The 22,718-nt window shown below is 37.9% G+C and overlaps 1 protein-coding gene across 1 annotated transcript in view; it reads left to right on the forward strand.

Annotated features, from left to right (window-relative positions):
* Positions 1 to 16,128, forward strand: part of LOC104854047 (cytochrome b5 type B) — a 37,870-nt gene extending 21,742 nt beyond the window's left edge. The window contains exons 4-5 of the mRNA XM_010612348.3: positions 10,919 to 10,947; positions 15,380 to 16,128. Coding sequence (XP_010610650.1) covers positions 10,919 to 10,947; positions 15,380 to 15,470 — 120 coding nt within the window. The 3' untranslated portion in view covers positions 15,471 to 16,128. The remainder of the gene's footprint in view (positions 1 to 10,918; positions 10,948 to 15,379) is intronic.
* The last annotated feature ends 6,590 nt before the right edge of the window (positions 16,129 to 22,718 follow it).

Below are 22,718 nucleotides of genomic sequence, written 5' to 3' on the forward strand. Positions count from 1 at the left end.
CAGAAATCTAGGTGCTGCCTAGAATAGCGTAGGATACCACATAACCTCTCTTGTTGGTTTTTGCTTCCCATTCCTCACTAAGCCAGAATTATTGACCAGGTTTAACACAGAAATTCAAATTGACCTGGATACAAGAATTCTTTGAATTCAAGAGTGCTTGCTTGGTGGTATCTGCCATCTGTTGCCCTGCAATCCAGGGTGTTTGTATAAATTAACCTTTCCATCTTGCTAGTTTCTATTCTGAACTCTTGAGATGTTTATGAATGGGGATTAAAATGGTCCTTTAGACACATTGTAAGCACTGGTAGTCGATGTGTCCTCCCTTCTTATACATATACTACCCACATACTCATGATATTAATGTAAAATTTGAACCAAGTGTGGTCTTAATTAGTATATTGAACATATCCAAAAAAAATCACTGTTAGCGATCAGATTTGATCAAAGGATATTTCCATTTTTGCGAAAGATACATCTTGTGTGTAGGAGCCATAACCCATTTCTGCACAGCAGTAACGAGAGCATCTTTATGTTAAAACAGTAGAAAAAGTATTTTTGCAATTACAGTGTCTAGATGTCTCTGAATTGCTTTTTGTTGCTGTTTTTCTTGGTAATACAGTAGTTAGAACTATCTAAGAAATGCAGAGCAGTGTTCCTTAGATTCTATTCCTTGTATCACATAAATTGGAATCCCTTAGAATGATCATAGAATATATATTTCCCAGGCTTCCACTACTGCCAGACTCTCTAGAGGTAGAGCTTTAGCTTTTGCATTTTTGTTTGTTTTTGAGACAAGGTTTTGCCATGTAGATCAGGCTGGCCTTGAACTTGGGGTGATCCTCCTGTGTTAGCCTCCCAAGTACTGGGATTACAGGTATGTGCCACCTTGCTTGGCTATATTTGCATTTTAAGTAACTGAGGTGATAAGCAGGTTGCCAAGGACCAAACTTTACTAAATGATATGCCCTTTTCATTTGAAAACTTAGTAAAATGTAACTCCCCTCTGTGGAAGACATTATCTGTCCTCTATGGGCCAAAAAATTCTAGATTCTCCAGCTGAATTAAAACTTGCACCTTGGATTTTTTGTAAGCAGTACAGAGAAAGAACCCATTTCAACTCACCAAGATCTATAATAATTTAGAAGTCTCCAAATGTAGTTTAGCCCTTCCAAGGATTAAAGGGTGACTAAAGATAGTGTTTTCCTCCTGTCACTTCTACATAAATGACCTGTCCTCTTGAGGTAGGGTCTGGCGGTTGTGTTTTCAGTCACACTGCTCTGCCTCAGACAAGCATGTTTTTTGGTCGATTTTCAAAACCACCTACATAGTTCATAGAAGTATATTCCAAAGTGGTATCAATTTCAGGAAGAAATTGTTCCTCGGATTTATTTCTTAATAAATAAACATTTTAATAGATACTTGCATACATAGGTTATAGGTATCCATCTTCATTTTTCTATCTCTGGCTTAAACATTCACATCAAGATGTGGAAGTGATGTTCATTTCATTATTTATCTTTATCTTGGTTCAGGATGTCTGAAACTAAGGAGTGTTTTTTTTTCTAAAGCTAATTAAGAGAAGACTTCAGCCTTAAAGGGAGAGTTTTAATTGCTGGTCTTCTCCCTTTGTTTCTTCACTTCTCCTCTCTCACTTTCGTATCTCTTCCATGTCCCTGCCCCCTCCCCGAAAAAACCCAGAATGCTGCTTGCTATTCCAGAGTATAAATCAAGAACCCTTTTCCAGTTCTTTTAGAAACAACCTTTCATATTTCTTTACTACAACACAGGTTAGGTTACCATTGTTTTTGTTTTTGTTGTTTTTTTCCTTTTTATTGAGTTTATTGGTACAATCTAGGCATACAATACAGTTACATTCATCATTGGGATTCTGTACCTTTACATAATAGGTCTTGATTCTCATTTTTTTCCCCCTTGTCCCTGCCCTCCCTTCATCCCCTCTTCCCCTCCCCATTTGCAAACATTTTATTTCCATTTTTTCAGTTTCTCATATTTTTTTCCTCTCCCTTATTACCTTTCCCCCACCCTTCCCACTTTCCCTACACCTTTAGCCCTTCACTTCCTATTTCACATTATTAATTATCTCATTAGGATCCTGTGTACTATTATAGTTTTTCACACCAAAGAAACTATTCGGTATTTCAGTTAAAGAAATCTCTGTATGAACATTAAAAATAGGGAATCCTAAAATAAAAATAAAAAGGAAAGTAAAAGAGAAAAGGCCATGATGTAACATTAAAATAATCCTTAATTCTGAAGATGAAAATGGTCGCTGAACATATTTAAATTGCTCTTATAGTATTATTCTTTTTTTCATTATTTAGAGAATACTTTATTAGTTTCTGTAATCAAACCCACGTAGATATGACCTTACATATTTAGTATGATGTGTTACCCCTGTACACATGGAAAAGAAATTTTAAAAATTAACATTTCTAGACCAATATGGCTGTCCATTTCTGTACAATGCCAACTCACACAATTGGGATGACTTTTTCCAAAGTTGGCACACCATTAAAGTTTCCCTAAATTCAATTTATATATATGTGTGTGTATATATGTTTATATTTATATAAAAAGACTAATAATAGCAGTATGTTATGCATCGATAGCAGCAACAGCTTTTTCAGGTTCTGCAGTCATCTGAACAAAATTATAGACATTCAGCACATTCCCTTAAAAACAAAACAAAACAAAAAAACAAAGAAAAGAATAATATCCAGAAAACAGCAAAGTTCTGTTGCTGTTGGGGTACCTGGCAGCATTTTTTTTTTATTAGCATCTTAACCATAATCTGGAAAGAGAACATTCTAGAGTAATATCATTAAATGTAGCTCTGATAAAGCACAGTCCCTACTATGTATCATAAAGCAGGTACAAGATATTTTACATTCACAGAGGTATGCTACCGTACTGTCCTACATCAATAATACTAGAATCAGTTTTGGTTTGAACTTTATTTTGTCTGCAAATAAGATTGCTACCCCTGTTTTTTTCTGGGCTCCTGTCACATGGAGAATTGTTTTCTGTCTTTTCACTTTCAGTCTATGGGCTTCTTTTTGCACTAGGTGTGTTTCTTGTATACAACATAATGTTGGATTTTGCTTCTTATTCCATTTTGCCAGTCTATTTCTCTTGATTGGTGAGTTGAGGCCATTGACATTGCTGGTTATAACTGATATGTACTGACTTATTATTGACATGTTATTGGCCTTTTGCTGACTCTTTTTACTTTTTCACCTTCTCCTTTTAATTTCTTGCCTTGCCTATTTGATTTGCTCTTTTGGGCCTCATGGTGTTGTTGCCTTCATTGTCGTTTTCTAGGATCTTGTTTAGAATTCCTTGTAGTGCTGGTTTGGTATTCATGTAGTTTCTCAGGTGTTCTTTGTCTTATTTCCCCATCCATTTTGAAAGAGAGTTTTGCTGAATACATCAGTCTAGGTTGGAGGTGTTGTTCTCTTTTAGTACTTGAAATATCTCATTCCAGGCTCTCCTTTGCCCTAAGGGTTTGTGTTGAAAAGTCTGCTGTGATTCTGATGGACTTTCCTTTGTATGTGATTTGTTTCTTTTCTCTTACTGCTTGTAGTATTTTGTTCTTCAGTTGGGTTTCTGGGATCTTGATTATTATATGTCTAGGTGTAGATTTTTTTTTATTGTAGCTAGTTGGGGTCCTATATGCCTCAGTTATCTGAATGTCAAATTTTTCCCCTCTGTTTGGGAAGTTTTCTGTCATTAATTCTGCTAACAGCTTTTTTAAGTCATTTGTGTTTTCTCCTGCTACTTCATGTATTCCTATCAGTCTTATGTTATTCTTCTTTGCATCATCTGGGAGTTGTTGGATCGATTTCTCATAATCCCTTACTGTTTTTAAGAGATCTCTCTTTTCATGGTCACTGACTGCAATCTTATCTTCTATATCTGAGAGTCGATCTTCGCATTCTTTTATTCTGTTGTATATACTTTCTATGTTGTATTTAATCTCCTGGATATCTGTTTGAATCTGTTTTATGGATGCCATTTCTTTCCTATGTTGGGCGTTTATTTTTTCCATTTCTTTCTTATGCTGGGCCTTCATGGCTTCTATCATGGTCCTGAGCTCATCTATTTTTTTGTCAGTTTCTGCTCTAGAGTCTCGAATCACGACTTCCATTTTGCTCACTATCTCTATGGTTATCTGGGAAATTATTTCTGTTTTGAATTTTTCTAGAGCCTGATTGATCTGTTTTGTTACTTCCTGTGGTTTGAGTTCAGGGTGTCCTGGTGGTACACTATCGGCGTTTTCATCCTCATTTGCCCTACTGTTTGCCATTGGTAAACTAGAAGTCTGTCCTTGTGTTTTGCTTAAGTGTTTTCTCATTTTAATTTTTGTTATCGGACTGTCCTTGGTTTAATCTCTGGATTATCACCCAAATCTTCCTGATATAGTTGCGCCCTAGCTTCTGTATCTCTTATGACCCACAGACATTCTCATCTTCATAACATCAGAGAAAACAGCTCATCAAATCAACGGCAATGCTTACCCCAACTGATACAATCAGCACCACATTAAGATCAAGCACAACTTGGACACTGACCACCTGTGGTAGTCACTAGTCTATCACCCTTAAATCATTTGAATTAAATTGAAATCAAGAAGCAGTCCAGAACATGTCTGCAGTGAACAAAATTTCAATATAGTGTATTTACCATTTAATGACAGAGCGAGGATGAAAGACCCCTGATCTCAGTTAGCTGATGGCTGAACCCCATGATGCTGACTGACCTCGGGCTGCAAGGCCCAGATTGAGTTCCCCAACCTTCTGAATGGTTGAACTCCACAACGTTCTATTACAGATTTCCCAGCCCTTTCTTTAAAGATGTTCAAAGTTGGGAACTCAGAAAAATACCCCTGATGACCACCTCTGCCCCTGCAGAGTGGATCCAAAGACTGGCACAGGCAGGAGGTCTGACTGTGTGTGTGTGGGCTTATGGGGTTTCAGGGGCACCCATGCCGCTACTTTCCTGGCACTGGAGCAATGGCGGCTGGGTCAGGAGCAGGCATGGCTCTCCTTCCCGCGGTGGATCAGGGCCCAGGCTATCTCCCGGCGCTTGAGCGATGGCCTGGTTACCATCGTTTTAATGTTAGATTGCTAATATTTGAGTTGAAGGCCCTGAAATATTAAAATCCCAAATTTAAAAAGCTTAAGATTTATAGATATGGCAGTAGTAATCTTTCTTACCTGCGTCAATGAAGGATAACTAATTAGAATTTAAAATCATTTTGTCTTTGTGAATCCTTTCTCTGCTGGATTAATCCCCATGCTGAGAGCAATCAATCTTCTATTCATATTTGACTTAAGGTCTGCTTTTGGTTACCGAAACTCTTCTTAGAATCAGACCAAGTGTTATTTGTGCCTGTGTATGTATATACTTGCTTATTCTGCAGCAAATAGCTCATAGGCACTTGTAGTGTGTGAATTACCTTTTTGATTATGCATTTACTTCTTAGTTAGGTGTTTATCACTCATTTCTGCCCTCATTTCAGGAGATAAAGTACATACAAATCTTAACCTGACCAAAAAAGTAGGAACCATTTTGTTCATTTTACAGGTACTATCTAGGTGTTAGTTCAGCTGCTTTACTAGTAAAGTCTCCTTCCAGCCTTATGGACCAATAACTTGATCATTTCACAATTAAAAAACAATTTAATGCATGATATGTTTGAAAAAATAAAATAGTTCTAAAGATTAGAAGTTTTCTCATTGCTACACTGAGGACAAAGTTTACAACACATGAACTCTCGAGGAAAAGTCAAACCATTATCCAAACCGTAGTGGTTACATTTAAATTAGAAATTTATACTTTCTCTCTCTCTCTCTCTATCTCTCTCTGTCTCTTTCTGTGTGTGTGTGTGTGTGTGTGTGTGTGTGTGTGTGTGTGTGTGTGTTACCTGGGATCCAACTCAGGACCTTGTGCTTGCCAGGCAGGTACAATGCCCCTGGGCTACATCCTTGGCCCTAGAAATTTATACTTTTAAGAATTCTTTAAGCTGGGCATGGTGGCGCATTCCTGTAATCCCAGCACTTGGGAGGCTGAGGCAGGAGGATGCTGTGAGTTCAAGACCAGCCTGGGCTACATAGTAAGTTCCAGGTCAGTCTCAAATACATAGTGAGACCCTGTCTCAAAAAAAAAAAAAAAAAAAAAAAGAATTCTTTAATATTCCTGTTGTACCTACTTTATTAAAGGATGCAGTTGCTCTTTAGACAAGTATTGATTTCTGTTTTCTAAAGAATTTTGTCTGGTTGTTTTTTTATTCCTTGTCTGACTTTTGTTTTGTAACATAATCTTTTGAAAATAAGTATAGAATGTAATGGCAAAATCATTAAAAAACAACCTTTCTTGAGTGATGTCTAGGGTTAACATCTTTTAAAACTCTTATTTAGAAATGATAGGGAGGCAGATGGGATCAGAAGAGCAAGGTAACATCCTTTTCAAATTAGCCCTCTAGTATTGTAATAATTTTTTTCACTTTTTAAGTTATCCTGTTTTAATTATTTTCATTAGAGATATATCTTAACACAGTGAGTCATAGAAACTTGTTTTGGGGAGTGTTTTTTTTCTGAAGACAGAAAAACTGTAGTTTAGGCTGGCCTTGAACTCACTGTGGCCCAGGCTGGCCTCAGACTCACAGCGATGCTCCTGCCTCAGCCTGCCGAGTGCGGGGATTACAGGCGTGCACCACTATGTCCAGCTCTTTGGGAGTGTTTTTATTTTTGAATTTTACCATATCTACCAGGAAATATTTTTTATATAAACAGGCTAACATTTAGGGTATATATTTTGCAAGGGAGTAATTGTTAAGCTGTATTTTCATCCAGAAATAAATGGTTTGCAGCAGCTTTAATATTTTAGTACTCTAGTTGTCCCCAGTATCCATACCACATGACAAGAGTTGGAATTATAAAATGTTGAAGTCATGTACTTTAGTCCTATTTTAAGATGCACCAAATACTAAGATTCATATAGCAGTAACTCAACTCATGTATAAGGTCCAGGATATTATGGGTAAAAATTCCTTTCCAGTAATGTTTGAAGCTTGAAGTTCTCAAGTTGTTTTTCTTAAGATACTGTCTACAAAGTACCAAAGTGCTCTCAATAAAAACTGCAAAAACTCCACCAGACCACCCAAATACCTGTTAAATTTGCTGAAATATCCTGTGACTTAAAATCCACTTCCTCTGATTTTAAATACTTGGTTGGAATCTTCTTGGAATAGCAAATATCTAATTTAGAAATTAAAACATAAGCTCATTGTACACTTTATATACCTTTTATTTAAGCTTTTGAAAGCCTAAATATAAACTATTATAAGCTGAAAGTATACTTACAACACCCTGTTTTTGTACATCATGATCCTAATTGTAGCTCATTCTTTCTTAGGTTTGTGTCCTGATGACAAAGTATTCATATACCACATTCCTTATGTGTGCATGTGCCCTTCTCTCCCTCATGTTTTCTCATGAACAGAATTCATAGTGAAATCCTTGTTCTCTGACCCCAAAATTCCTTCCCACAGGATTGACAGATACATTTCTTTGTCATTCTCTTTATTGTATAAAATTAGGTCAGTGCTTTATGGTGTACTGCCTTTTGGAAGAATATCTGGGAAAATAAATACTCCTTTATAGAATTTGTGGAAAAGAGAAAAAACTACATGTGGTAGTTAGTGCTCCTTCAATCTTGCTAGACACAAGAGAACGATGTTTCTTTGCCTTATCCTTTCAAAAGCTGTGCTGCTGCCCTTGTAGGTTTGAGAAATGCCCTTGGTTCAGAAAATTCTCTTGAAATAATATGATTTTTAGAGAGTGTAAAGTCAGCTGGGCATAGTGGCACACACCTGTAATCCCAGCACTTGGGAGGCTGAGGCAGGAGGATTGCTTCAAGCTTGAGGCCAGCCTGCACTGCATAGCAAGACCCTGTCTCCAAAAAGAAAAAGAAAAAGAAAGAAAATAGAGTGAGTGTAAGTTCATCCGATCTGAGCCTTTCATTCTACAAATGAGGGAGTTAATTTAGCATTGAGCTGGACAGTATTAGACATAATTTTAGTTTGTGAGTTACTTAAATTTCTCAGGTATTATAATAGACATAGCAATTGTGTTATTTGTAGGTATGATCCAAACTCCTTAGAGAGTAAAAAAGCTTGCAAATTGATTACCTCGTAGAGCCAACACTAAGAGAACTTTGGGTTTAACCTGCTCTCTTATAACTAAAATTGTAGTATTGTAATTTACTTCCATGTAAACAGTGGAGAGCATTAAAATTTGGGCATGAACATAACCAGGCACATTTGTCTTATCCAAAGGGGTAAATTGAAGTTAGCGATAAACTGTAAGAATTTCACTTAAGCATCCATGAGCTTCAGGACAGAAGTTTGACATGGAAATGAGGATTGAGGAATTGTGCCTAGAGGAAAGGTGAAGGTGAAGAAAAAGTTGGGTTTTTTTTTTTTCCATTTTGTACAATTCAAAATCAAGAAATACAGTAAAACAAAACAAAAAAACCTCATTTGACTTCTTTCCAAACTTGGCTAAAGGACTTGGCTGCCAAGCACTGTGCCTTTAACATCTCTTTCACTGCTGTGTAATATTTGGCTAAAAGTGGAGCTGCTCTAATTTGGCATTTACATGGCTTTCCATGTCCAAAAGGGGGTAAAATGCTTCTTTCTCATAATTTCACTCCTCTGTGTTAGGCAGGTTGGTCTTTTTTGCCTCCAGGTGTAAATTGATCTCAAAACAGGAACACTTTGCTTAGTTAAAAAAAAAAATCCTGAATATTTTCAGTTATTTATTTTAGAAGTGATTATAGGCCGGGCATGGTGATGCACGCCTGTAATCCCAGCATTCAGGAGGCTGAGACAGGAGAATCGCTGTGAGTTCGAGACCAGCCTGGGCTACATAGTGAGTTCCAGGTCAGTCTCAACTACATAGTGAGACCCTGTTTCAAAAAAAAAAGAAGTGATTATAATTTCAGAATATTGTAGTCTGGCTCTCTCTTCACTCTTTCTTCATGCTTATGACATTGTCAAGGCTCACTCTAGTTAGTACATGTCTAGGTCTTTGGGTTAGAAGGAGGCTGAAAACTTGGAAATGTACAGAATCCATTTATATTAATTTTGTTTTTGTTTTGTTTGGTTTGGTACCAGGGATCGAAATCAGGACGATGTGCTCATGAGGAAGGCATTGGCAACGTGTGTTTAATTAGTTTGATTCATGCTAAACAATAACCATCAAGGTCTCAAAGAAATATGATAGTATATTAGTACAGTTTTTTCTAAGACCTTTCATTGGAAGTTTTGCTTACCTGTAGGCTAATTTCTTTCAGGTTTTGGGCATGTGTTTATTTGCGTGGCAGCGTTTTTGATATATGAAATTAAAACTCATTTCATGTACTGCTCTAAAGTATCTCTGGGCCAGTATATAGGATTCCTGGAAATTATTGAAAATTATTGGTAAGCACAGTTATTATACTGTGTTCATACTCTGCATACTTTTACATATTGGCCAAGGTGATATTTTGGGCAGCAGCAAACAATGCTACTGGGTTATTGTCCTCTGGCATTAATTTAGCAGGCCTTTTATCCTGTATAGCTAATTAATGAATTCAATATCTTCATTTAACATACACTGAAATTGAGTAAAAATTATTTATTAATAATAAGGTTTTATTGAGTTATTCACATACCATGCAATTTACCTATTTCAAACGTTCAAGTCAGTGGTTTTTGGTGTATTCACAAAACTGCCCCACCGCAGACACAATCAATTCTAGAACATTTTATCACTCTAGAAGGAGACTCTATACTTAATAGTGTTATTTTCCATCATCCCCCTCCCCAGAACAAGGCAACCACTAATCTACTTTTTCTGCCCCTGTTGGTTGTCCTGATCTGGATGTTTCATATGAATGGATCTATATAATATGTGGTTTTGTGAGTCTGGCTTCTTTCATTTAGCACATTTTGAAGGTTTGTCCACATTGTCACATATATCAGTACTCCTATTGCTTTTTATTGCCAAAATTGTTTTTTAAGATTATTTTGGTAAACTGCAAATAATTAACACTGTATCCTAGGTGGTCTTTCTTCCTCCTCCTGTTTATCTTTTGTTTGTTAAAGTTGGTTAATTTTAGTTACATAACAACCTGACATGATAGAGGAAAACAACCTTTAAAGGAATTGTGTCTATGGTTTGATTCACTTAGAAATTTTATTTTCTCATAACGAAGTGCAATAAAATGTGTTTTTTCATGTTGGGGAAAAAAGATTACTTTCGTATTTTTCTTTCTCTTACCTGTTCTCCCCCTTTTTATTGTGTAATAAACTTTAAAATTTTCAGTCATAATTATTAAGATCTCAAAGAATAAGCTGGTTCATTTCTATGAGCTACAAACAAATCATGCTCTTGAGTGTTTCGCAGTTGATATTCATATTAAGAGAAGAGTTTTGGGGGCTTTTAAAAATATTTTCAGAAAATGTGATCTTAGATACTGCTGGTGGCAAACCCAGAAGAACCAGGCCTATCATTTAATCCCATTTCAATATCATTTGTATCATTAACATTTTTTTTATGTCTAAAAAAGCTTAGGTCATTTCTGTGCTGTCCCTAGTAATTCTTCACTAGGGAGTACCCGTATATTATCAGAAATAAGATTCTCAGGCCTGTGATTTAAGCTCAGTGGCACTTACAAGCACAAGGTCCTGAGTTCAATCCCTGGTACCGGAAAAAATAAAATAAAGATTTTCAATCTACCTATTGCTTATAAATTTGTAAACATCAAAATCCATGAATTTCTGTTATCAGCTACAAAAAACTTCTATGTGCTATGTTAATCTTTTGTCTTTTTGGATTTGTGTCTTCTTCAGGATCCTTTGAAAAATAAATCGTGCAAAAGGTTAGTATCCTTTTCTCAGACTTCTTTGTGCTATATGTAATGTCTAGCAAGTTCTTTTATAAATATACATGTACAACATAAGAGTACAGTTCTCCTTTTGGCCCAGATCATTGTAAATTCAGTAAGTGGTTCTTTGACATTAGCAAAATTAATTTTTTACAATTTCAACCAGTTTGACTAATCTAAAAGGTTTATGCCTTAAGTACTTTTTAAATGTTATTGTGACATCAGGTAGAGGCCAGTATGCATGAAAAGTAACTGCTATTAAGGCAAGACCTGGATATCTACACTGCAGCCTAGCCATGTGACTTCTACTTATAACCTAAACTCATGTAATCCACACATTCACTCTGTAAGAGAGGCGCTTTTACCACATTTTATGAAAGGAAAAATTATTGGTCATTTTTAGGAATTTGTTTTCTCAAAGGTTTACTTATCTCTTATAGTAATATAATAGTATTAGGTCTGAAAAGTATAAATTACCGTCACATAAAAGTTTCTACTTGAGGTAACTGTGGAATCATTGGCTTGGAAAAAAATCTTCATGAAGATGTAAAAAAAATTTTTTTTTTTTTTTTTGCCAGGAATTGAACTTGGGTCCATTTTTTTTTTTTTTTGTGCCAGGAATTGAACTTGGGTCCTTGTGCTTACAAGGCAGGCCACTGAACCGCTGAGCTAAATCCCTGGCCCCTGTAAAATTTTTATTATATCTTTTTGTTTGTTTGTTTGAGATAGACTCTTGCTATGTAGCTCAAGCTGGCGTCGAACTCACAGTGATTCTTCCTCAGCCTCTGAGTGCTGGTATTGTAGGCATACGCCACCATTCTCAGCCATTATATCTTTTGGAGATCTCATAGAATTTTAGAAAAAGAAAAAGTATGTCTCCCATAAAATCCTGTCTTATTTGAAGTAAAGACAATATAAAAAAGCACAAACTATTAGTAAATTCAATTTTCTTTTCCTTTATTTTCTCCCAGTGCCAGGGATCTAACTTACTTGCAAGGCAGGCATGGTGCCACTGAACTAAATCCCCAGCCTCCATTTTCTTAATAATAAGGATTTAGGAGCTAGGGATTTAGCTTAGTGGCACCACACCTGCCTTGCCAAGTGCAAGGTCCTGAGTTCAATCCCCAGTACCAAAAAAAAAAAAAACCTAGGCAAAACAAATGCATCAACTAAAGCAAAAGGGATAAAAGAAAAAGTGATCTAGACTTCATCAAAATTAAAAACATTTGTGCTTCAAAGAAAATGAAAAAGCAGACCATAAAATTTGGAAGTCATATATCTGGCAAGGAATTACGTCCAGAATATGTAAAGGACTCTTAAAGACTCAAAGCAAAACAAAAAAATTTACCCAGATGTGGTAGTGCACACCTGTAATCCCAGCACTTGGGAAGCTGAGGTAGGAGGATCACTGCACATTCAAGGCTAGCCTGGGCTACATAGTGAGTTCAGAGCCAACCTGAGCTATATAGTGAGTATGTATATGTATATATATATATATATATAAAATAAAAATGGTACTGGCTGTTGTGGCACACACCTATAATCCCAGCACTCAGGAGGCCAAGACAGAAGGATTATATTGAGTTCCAGACCAGCCTGGTCTACAGAATGAGTTCAAGACCAGCCTGAACTACATAGCAAGTTCCTGTCTCCAAAAACACCAAACCAAAAAAAAAAAAAAGTTGGGGCTGGGGATTTAGCTCAGTGGTTACACCACCCGCCTCACAAGCGCAAGGTTCAGAGTTTGATCCCCAGCAACCTCCCCCCCATCCCAGTTTTTTTAATAGACATGATGGTGTACATTATAAACCTATGATGCCAGCACTCTGGGGGGTTGAATCAAGAGTATCACAAATTGAAACCCAGCCTAGGCAAGTTAGAGACTGAGTCAGACCCCTGTCTCAAAATACAAGAAAGGGCTGAGGATGTAGTGAAGGCCTTGGGTTCTATCCCCAGTACCACCAGAAAAAGAAGGATTGGATGTCGTAGCTCATGGCTGTGATCCCAGCCCTCAGGAGGCTGAGGCAAGAGGATCACTACAAGTCCCAGGCCAGCCTGGGCTACTCATGAGTTCAAGATCCTTTCTCAAAAAAAAAAAAAAGGAGGGGAAATGTGTGCCTAAGTATACCAGAAAATATGCACAAGAATGTTCATAGCAGCATTATTTAGGATATTTAAACATTGGGACTATCCAAATATCCATTAATAAAATGAAGGAATAAATCATGGTATTTTCATATAATAATAATAAATGGTTCATAATGAAGTGCAGTAACTCCATGAAGTAACATGGATGAATCTACAAGAAGAAATTTTTGTCCATCTTATTGTAGGTTATTGCTGAATTCACACCTCCCTTACTGCAGTAGAAATGTGTTTTCTTCTCCTCAGTGACAGCTAAATAGTAGGAAAGATTATTAAGAAGACTGACCATTGTTTTTGCACTGAGGACTTTTTCTTCAGTGTTTTCTCAAGGATCCTGTGTTTGGACTTTAGTATTTTATTGTTGCTCTTCAAAAGGTCTGAATTCATTTCTCTCGTGGGGAGAGTATGTGAATGTTCCCATGTGCCACATTGCTGTTACATATGCCATTTTGATTAATTTTTTTAACAAAGACTGCCTGGTGACTATTAAATTTGTTCAGAGTAACTTTCTGCCTTACTTCAGTGTACAGAGTGCTAGGCATGTTCAGGCAAAGAGAAGTGTTTTTGTTACGAACCTCGGCTGGATTTTTTGACTTGCAAACCTTCAATACCAAGACTGGTTATGTGGTAAGAGGGGCAGCAGGTCATTACACTCTAAAGTTAGCAGTGCTGCCATACTCCACTACCTAAGAGTTATTTTAGGGAGAGGTGTTAATGTTCTGAAAAAGTCAAGGAAAGTTGCCTATGGTACTTCTTAAGCCAGCTACCATTTGCTTAACTCTCTTTAGAACTATTGTTAGGCTCATGTGTGTGTCCTTTGGAGTGTCCAGGCTCAACTAGAGATAAAAAGGATGGTTTAGAATCAGACCACCTGACCACCTTACGATTTGGAGTGCAAAGATTGTGTCTCCTATGTATGAGAGGAGGATCGTGGTTTTATAGAGTTGTGGTAAGGATTAAATTTTTAAAATACATGCAAAACAAATAAAATACTGCTGATTGTTGGGTTACTCCTTCCAAATTTACAATGGGATAGACATGGAAACACACACACACACACACACACACACACACACACACACACACACACACACACACACACACACACACACACACACACACACACACACACGCAAAATACTTATATAATGGTACTTTTTTTTTTCTACTTAAAACTATTAATTTGGGCTGGAAGTGCAGCTCCTTAGAGTATTTATCTAGCAAGCATAAGACCCTGGGTTCAATCCCTAGCATGGGGAAAATATTAATTATATTTGAAAAACGTCTTTATGTATATGTGTGTGATAGTGGAGATTGAATCCAGGGCCTTGCACATGATAGACAGGTGGTCTACTACTGAATTATATCCCCAGTTCAACATGAGAAAAACAACATAAAGAAGAAAACTTTTTTGGGTTTTTTTGTTGTTGTTGTTGTTGTTGTTTTGGTACTAGGAATCGAACTCCAGACCTTGTGCTTGTGAGGCAGGCAGCAGAACCACTGAGCTAAATTTCTGGCCTGTTTTGTTTTGTTTTGTTTTTTAAGACAGGGTCTCACTATGTAGTTCAGGCTGTCCTTGAACTCACTATGAAGCCCAGCTGACCTCAAACTGGAGGTGATCCTCTTGCCTCAGCCTCTTAAGTGCTGAAATTATAGGCATGAGCACCACACCTGGCTATAAAGAAGAAAAATTTACCCATAATCTGATAACCCGCATATAACCACTATATGTCTTTGTAGAAACACCTATAGAGGAGTGTGTGTATATCTTTTTTGATATTTTTATCCTTTTAAAAAATTTACTCTATAGGGCTGGGGATTTAGCTCAGTGGTGCCACCACCTTCCTCACAAGCACAAGAACCTGAGTTCAATCCCTGGTACCAAACAAACAAAACAATAACAACAACAAAAAAACCCAAAAAAGTTTTCTTCTTTGTGCTTTTTAATATTGGCACTCTAAAATAGTTTTGGTGTGCCAGGCATGGTAGTGCATGCCTGTAATCCCAGTGCTTCGGAGGGTGAGGCAGGAGGATTGCCATGAGTTCAAGGCCAGCCTAGTCTATGTAGTGAGTTAAAGGCCATTCTGAACTACGTAGACCCTCTCAAAAAAAAAAAAAAAATAGTTTGAGTTTTTCCAACTACTGTGTGATAAAAGCAATTAAATTTCCAAAATAAAATAAAAACTGCTTGCCCACATAAGCATTAAAATGTCAATTCTGAAAGATAGTGTATATTTGCTATAAAATATTCACAACTTCACTGCTTTTTTCTCTTTTCTAGCTGCTGGTCATATTGGATTCTCCCCATTGTAGGCGCTGTTCTCCTAGGTGTCCTGTATCGTTACTACACAGCAGAAAGCAAATCCTCCTGAGGGGACCTTGTTGAAGTCTGGGAAACACATCCACGTGGGAGTGAAAGTTGAAAGACTTGCTTTGGGGCTACAGTGGAGCCCCTCAAATCTTGCCAATTGTATTCTTCCCCCTTGGAGCCAAGGCAGTTGACCAGACGTCCACCTCCAATCTGGGACTGATGTCCTTCCTCTCTCAGAGCCTTACTCCCAGAGCACCTGCTCATTGTTGTGTCCTGGCCAGTGTGTCTTCTCATTGCTGGTTTTCACACGTTTATGTTGCTGATTGCAGTTCCCACATTGTAGTGACACTGCTCTGTGGGAAAAATGCCTGCTTTCCAATACTTCGAAAGCACATTAGAGTTTCACCCTAGTTTTTGAGATTTTTCTTTTTTCATTTTTTGAAATTCTGATTTGATTCTATTATTTACCATAAGGAGTTTCAGATGTGAAGTAAAAGTGTGCACCTGTTCCTTACAACATGACTGCCAGATGATCTTGTTCCCCGTTTGTTTATTAAAACTAGAGAGAACTATGTGGCCACCTCCCGCTTCCAGGCTAGTGTAGCTGGTAGTGTAGCTTCCCACCCCTCGGTCCAGCCCCTTTTTTTCCCAAGGGATGCTGGATAAAATCGCTTTCTTTTGCTTTCTTGGGGATGGGAACAGCCAACAAAAGAAAGGAATAGATTGGGTGGGATGATTAAACCCTGACAAATTTTTCTTTTGAAAAAATATTTTTTTTTTGGTACTGGGGATCAAACTTGGGTCCTTGCGCTTGCGAGGCAGGTGGCAGAACCACTGAGCCAAATCCCTGGCCTGAAAAATATTTTTAAAACACTTCTTTAGCAGGAATTTAGAAAAGGCACCAAAACCTTTTCATTTGTTTGGTACCAGCTTCTAATCCTCTCTCTCTCTCTCTCTCTCTCTCTGTCCCCTTTCTTAATGGTGAGAATATAAATGTATGATTATTGTCTATAGAGCTTTACCAAGGATTCTTACTGCTTTTTGTATATTGATTAGCAAAATTTTAATTCCTCATTTTACAAAAGCAAGAGACTCTGTGAAATGACTTCCATATAAAATATCATTTGAAAATGAGAGATCATGACAAGAGTCTGCTTTTCATTTCATCTGTATTTTTACTTTCATGGCTCCAACTTGTGGTTTTGTTTTACTCAAAATAAACAACAACAATAATTAAAAAAAACTGGTAGGCTTTTTTTTGGACTTGTATGTTTGTCTCAGTGAAAAGTAGTTTATATAGAATTATATTGCAGGCATTTCTGTGGCATCTGTGATTTATTTTCTTTCTTCAGGGTAGCACCGGGGTCTCCTGGCTATTTTCTGCTAGTAGCTTTGACTTTTTTTTTCTCTATCCTGTGAGGATTACCTGTTTGCTTCTGGGCTGTGGTCATATCCAGTAGGTAAGAGCTGGGTTCAAGTGCCACAGACACTGCTCAGTATCAAGCTTGCCAGGGACTTGATAAGGCAGGAAGCTGTCCAGCAAACCAGAGTCCGCCCATGCAGACTTGTAAGAAAAAGTTCAAACCAGGTCTTGTATCCTGTGATTTACAGTTGAATGAATTCTGAATTCACCAAGGTAAATTAAGCTTTTCTTTACATACTTGGATATGATACTTTGGAGTAGCTTCTGGCTGAGTTTTATATATCAGATATGGTTTAATCAAACTAATATCTTTAGAAAATGTTTATAAAATGATAGGAGGCTACTTTAAGAAAATGGAATGAATAAATGGTTATTACATAGCAAGGGAAATGCCTTGATGCATCTCCATTTAAACACGAGGAAGGGTTTCCTGGAATAAGAGCTGGGATGTAATTGCTGTAATGTCTAAGTTGTGTGACCATATGGAGTACATCAGGGTAGAGGGGAAGAAAAAGGAGTATTGAGGAGCAGGAAAGGCTACATTTAAGCTAAGCTTAAAGAAAACCAGAAGATAACCAGGATCAACTGTAAGAGCATGTTGGCATTCTCTAGAACTGAATGAAAAACATCTGATTTACAAGAATGTTAAAAGAACTAGTCTGAAGCAAAACTGCTGTTTATGATATTTCTAGGGTAAACAATTTAAAAAGTATGTTTTCTATTCCATATTAGGTTTTTTGTTTTTGTTTTTGTTTCGTTTTGTTTCGTGTTTATATCTGGACTTGTTTTTTGCTGAGAGCCAGAGGGAAAAGTTTTTCAGACATTGTCTCTAATGTCCGTGGAATCCACCCAATACCCAGGGCTACTTTTGAACTACTGCTAATATAAAAATTAGTATTATAAAAATTAAAAATTGTATTATAAAAAATTCTAGGTCCATTTCCTGTAATTCTGCTTAACTAAATGGCAACGTGAAAGTTTTTGAGTGAGAGTTTGCAGTGGCTTGTCTCAACAGTAGAGTGCACGATAGCTCACTAAAGTACACACTGTAGCACACTAGCCAAATCCATCAGGAAGGACTTGAATTTTCAAAGCAGTCTCGACATCCTTAGGTTGTGAAAAGGCAGTCCTTGGTGAACAGTGTCTCCTGGTCCCTGGGGTGTTTGGTTGGTTGTTGTGTCCCTAGGGAGGGCCAGCCACCACTGCACACCATACTGTCCATAGTAATTGCTGTGAACACAAAAGAGGCGAGAGATTCTATGCCACCAAAATGCCGGATTTAGTGCCCATTCTCCAAAATTTCCCAGCTCCCAACTCAGGAATCATTTTCCATTTTGAGATAATTTTTACATTTATAAGACCAGAAAGCAATGGGGACAAAATGTATATTGTGTTTAGTTCTTGTGACCACTTAGGCAGAAACAAAAATTCATTGGCACCAATCTTTTGTGCTGTTGGGTTCTTTTACCAGTTGTCATACATGCTTATGTTCTGAAACAAAAATACTGTCTGGCTTACGCTCATTTAGTGTCGATGTGGAGCAATGAAAAGTGCTTTACAAGCCAGGTAGTCCTTATTTCTGGCATCTCATGGTTAAAATCTGAAATGACATCTGTCTGGTTCAATTCCATTTTAGGAGACTGAGATGCAGAACAGTAATTTTTTTACCTCCCACTCCAGGAGAAATAGATTGAGACATGTCTTGTCTCAACAAGAAATTGATTTTAGTAACCATCTCATTTTGTTGCCAGATAGCACAAAAGTAATGAGGAGGTTAGTCACATGTGGCTGCTGTGCTCTGAAGACAGGTGTGGGGTTTGTAGGAGTGTTCTGAGGAGGGAGGTTCCAAAGAAGCAGCGAGAGTTGCAAGTTCCTTACCCTGGATCCAGCACCATGCATTTCAGTAGCTGCTCTTTGCCCATGCCTGTCTCCTACATTTGCTATTTGGGCAAAGCATCATTTCACTTATTTAACTTTCTTTTTACTTCACCCATAACTGTGAATGAATACTGTTAACATTCCTTTTGTGTATGCAATAACGGCATTTGTTTACCTGTTTTATTTCAGCATATTTTGAACAAAGATCTTTATCTCTTGCTGGAGTGTGCACGCAGTGAATGTTTGTTAGGACTACACATGATAAAGTTACTGTTTTCCTTTCCTTGCCATGACTACAGTTACAAAAAAATTGCTTTGAAGTACAAAAGTGATGGCGCTATAACCCTCAGGTGTTCTAGATAAAGATAATTTGGAAGCACGAAACTCACCTGTATCTGAGCTAATACCATGTGTAGTCTAATTTGGTGGGGAATTCTGTTATTCAGTATTCTTGCTGCTGTTCTTTGCTGAAAGTGGGTTTCTTATTTAATAATAATGAGATGCAAAAATAAAGGCTTTTGCCATATTAGTGGATGTGAAGTGGGCTCCAAGTAGACAGTTTGAGATTTAATTTCTATTGAAACCATCTGATAAAAAAGCCAATACAGAGCAATAATGTTCTCTTATCTGCAATGCCAGGCTTCAAGTGACTGTTTTTCTTGGAAATGGCTAAATTATCAGGGAAAATTAAACAGATATTAAAGGTCTAGTGACTGTGTTAATAAAACAAGGGAAATAAACCACTTTTATAACTACCCACAAAGTATACTGGTAGCCTTCTAACAATATATCAGATTACTGATGAAAGATGGTTCATTGGGACTTTTCACTACCACAAGAATTGAACCTTAGTAATGGGAAAAGATGGCCCCGTTCTTACTACCAGAATTTTGAATCTAATTTGTAATCTTTGATACTAATAATTGATCATCACAGCACTCTTCCTGATGCTGAGTATTTAGCAGATACTTGACAGATTCTGACTAATCGAGTTGAACTGAGATGGAAGATTGTGACTGACCCTCACATCCCTTGCAGAACTCTGTGTGTGTGTGTGTGTGTGCACACGCACACACGTGTGCTGGTGAGGGTGGAACTCAGAGCCTTGCACATGCTAGGCAAGTGCTCTACCACTGAGTCACATCTCCAGCCTCGAAAAACAGTTTCTTGGATCTAAATTAGATTTGGATGATGTTGCTAGAAACAACTTCAGGTAAGAGGTAGCCTACAAAGAATAGAGACTTAGAGATTAGGCGGGTGTGTGGCATATGTTTGTAATGCCAACTACTCAGGAGGTTAAGGCAGGAGGATCTCAGTCAGGGCAACAGTGAGACCCTGTCTCAAAAAGGGATGGAGACACAGCTCAGTAGTAGAGCCCTTGCCTAGCATGCAATGGATTAAATTCCCAGCACAGCCAAAAATATTTAACAGAAAATTCTTGAAGATTATTGATGAAATTCTTAAAGAGCTCGGGTGAAAAGCTCTTACATAATCTCACCCTGGATAAGATTTAACCTAGAAACAGCATGGAAGCCCATGCCTATAATCAGTTTCTTAGGCTGAGGAAGAGGATTGCAAGTTCAAGTGCAACCTGGGCAACCCTGTCTCAGAAAAGGGGTAAGAATGTAGCCCAGTTACTTGTATGGCATGAAAAGGTTGCAGTTCGTTGGAGGAGTGTTATGGCTGGTGTTTAGTTGTCCTTCTAAAGCCTTGTGCAGAGGAGGTGGGACTTTGAAAGTGGCTGGATCTGGAATGTGTGATGCTGAGGTTAAGGGTGTGTGATTGCTAACCCACTACATGTGTGTGCTTAGTCTGGCACCACCCTACTCCCGGTACTCTGAATAAGGTAAAAGGGGCAGGAAAACACTGTTAAACGTCCCTTGTTGCCTTCGCTGCCCTGTGTGTGCCGTGTTTCTCCTCTGTGAGGCCTGTTTGTCGTCCCTGCCTTGGAGCCAGCCAACTATGGACTAAATCTTCACAAACTGTAAGTCAAATAAACCCTTCCCCTCTAACTTTGGGTGCTGGGTATTTTGTCTCAGCAATGGGAGAAAAGTAACTTAGCACAACGTGTAAATGCTGTACATTAAAACATAACGTGACATTTTTGATCCATAAGTGCCAGTCTCAGGCAGTTTTCTGTTATTTGCTCCCAGTCCTGGTCTCTGTGACTGAAACCTTGATGTTAACTTTTAGAATCCCATGGACCTGGCAAGAGTGAAACCAAGCCAATCCCTGCTGCTTGGCTTTCATTTTCCAAGCTTGTTTAGGATCTTTATTCCAGTTTTTCAGAAATGGAGGTGGGATTACTTTGTAGAACAACAGAAATATGTTTGCCAGGGAAACAAATCTCACAGATTGGCCCAATCTGATTTTATTACCTAAGAAAACTGATGGGGGAAAAACAGAGATTGAATTGGGAGAGGCTAAACTATGATCTTTGCAGGAAAGCGAGAGCTTCCCAAATCCACAGTTTGACCCCCCCTTTTCTCTGGTTTCCTTACCCCCCACTTAGATTTTCCCCTAGTTCTCATCTTAGCCTGTCCTGTCCTCCTTACTTTGTCTTATGCTTTTTCTCTGTAAAGGACAAGCTAGCACCTCAGCTGTGCTTCTCTTCATTTTTAAATTCTGTGGTACAAAACTACCCAACAGTATGTCCTAGAAAATATTTGGAAGAAATAAGATTAATTTGTTCATCAATTAGACTGTGCAAATAAACTAGTGCTATTTCACTGTACATCTCTAGCACTTTTATTTAAGGCTACATTCTACTTCCAGACATTTCACACAAACCAATACATTTTTTAAAAGTCCTAAGTTAAGCCAGGGATTTAGCTCAGCAGTTCTACCGCCTGCCTTGCAAGCGCAAGGCCCTGAGTTTGATCCCCAGTACAAAATAAAGAAAAAGTCCTAAGTTTAAATTGGGTTCCTGAAACCCACCAATTCTGACTGCTATGGCTCCTATAACTTACCTGACCTTAAACTGTCTGCCTTGTTAGTGCCCTTGTAAGGTTCTGCCTTCCCAAGTATATAGTATATCTAAGTATAACTAAGCTTCCAAGTATACCTAAGCTTCTATCCATGGAGTTTGCAAAATCCATGCAAAGTCTCACATCTTTGGAAAGAAGAAATATTCCTCATACATATAGTATTATCTTAGAGTAAGATGCAGAGACCTATGCGCTAACAGCTAAAAGAGAAAGGAGTTGCAAATCAGTAATGAAAGCATAAATCTGCTGGAGCACAAGGTAGCAAGCACAGCTGGCCCATATGCACAACTAGGATGGGGACCCCAATGACCAACAGGAAGCAATCTGTATGTGTGTGGGGGGTGCTTAAGCATCTTCATCAACTAAAAGTCTTTATATGAAAGAGTCTTCTGTATCCTTCAAGGTGCCAGCTTTATGCTGGACCAGAAGCAGGGCTAAGTAGATTCCAGTTTTGGTTTGCTTGTTTGTTTTTTGCAGCACTAGGGGTTGAACCCAGGGCCTTGGCGATGAGCTCATCATCAGCCCTTTAAAAATTTTTTTTTCTTTGTAATTTTGAGTCAAGCTCTTAATAAATTGCCTAGGTTGGGTTTGATCTTGTAATCCTCCTGCCTCAGCCTCCTCAGAGTGCTGGGATATAGGCGTGTTTCACCATACCCAGAAGTATGGTTTATAGTGGAATCACCTTGCAATATTTAAAAATACCAATATCCCTCTCTGTCGCACAGTGAGAGTTGAAGAAGACCTCTACCCTAAAAGCCTCCACCCATTAAAAACAGGTCACATTCAGAGAATCAGGAAATGTATGAAAACTCTGCAGCTGCCCTATAAACAAGAACAAGGGAGAATGATTTTAGGAGGAAAATGTCTTCTAACCTAGAATTCTCTATGCAGCCTAGCTACAAATCAAACATAAGCTTAGAATTAAGTCATTTCTTTCTTTCCTTTTCTTTTGTTTGTTTTTTGGTTTTTTGAGACGGGGGTCAATATGTAGTTAAGGCTGACCTGGAACTCATTATGTAGC

The sequence above is a fragment of the Fukomys damarensis genome, unplaced genomic scaffold (genome assembly GCF_012274545.1).
Source record: "Fukomys damarensis isolate Sample0158 unplaced genomic scaffold, DMR_v1.0_HiC HiC_scaffold_32, whole genome shotgun sequence".
NCBI lineage: Eukaryota > Metazoa > Chordata > Mammalia > Rodentia > Bathyergidae > Fukomys > Fukomys damarensis.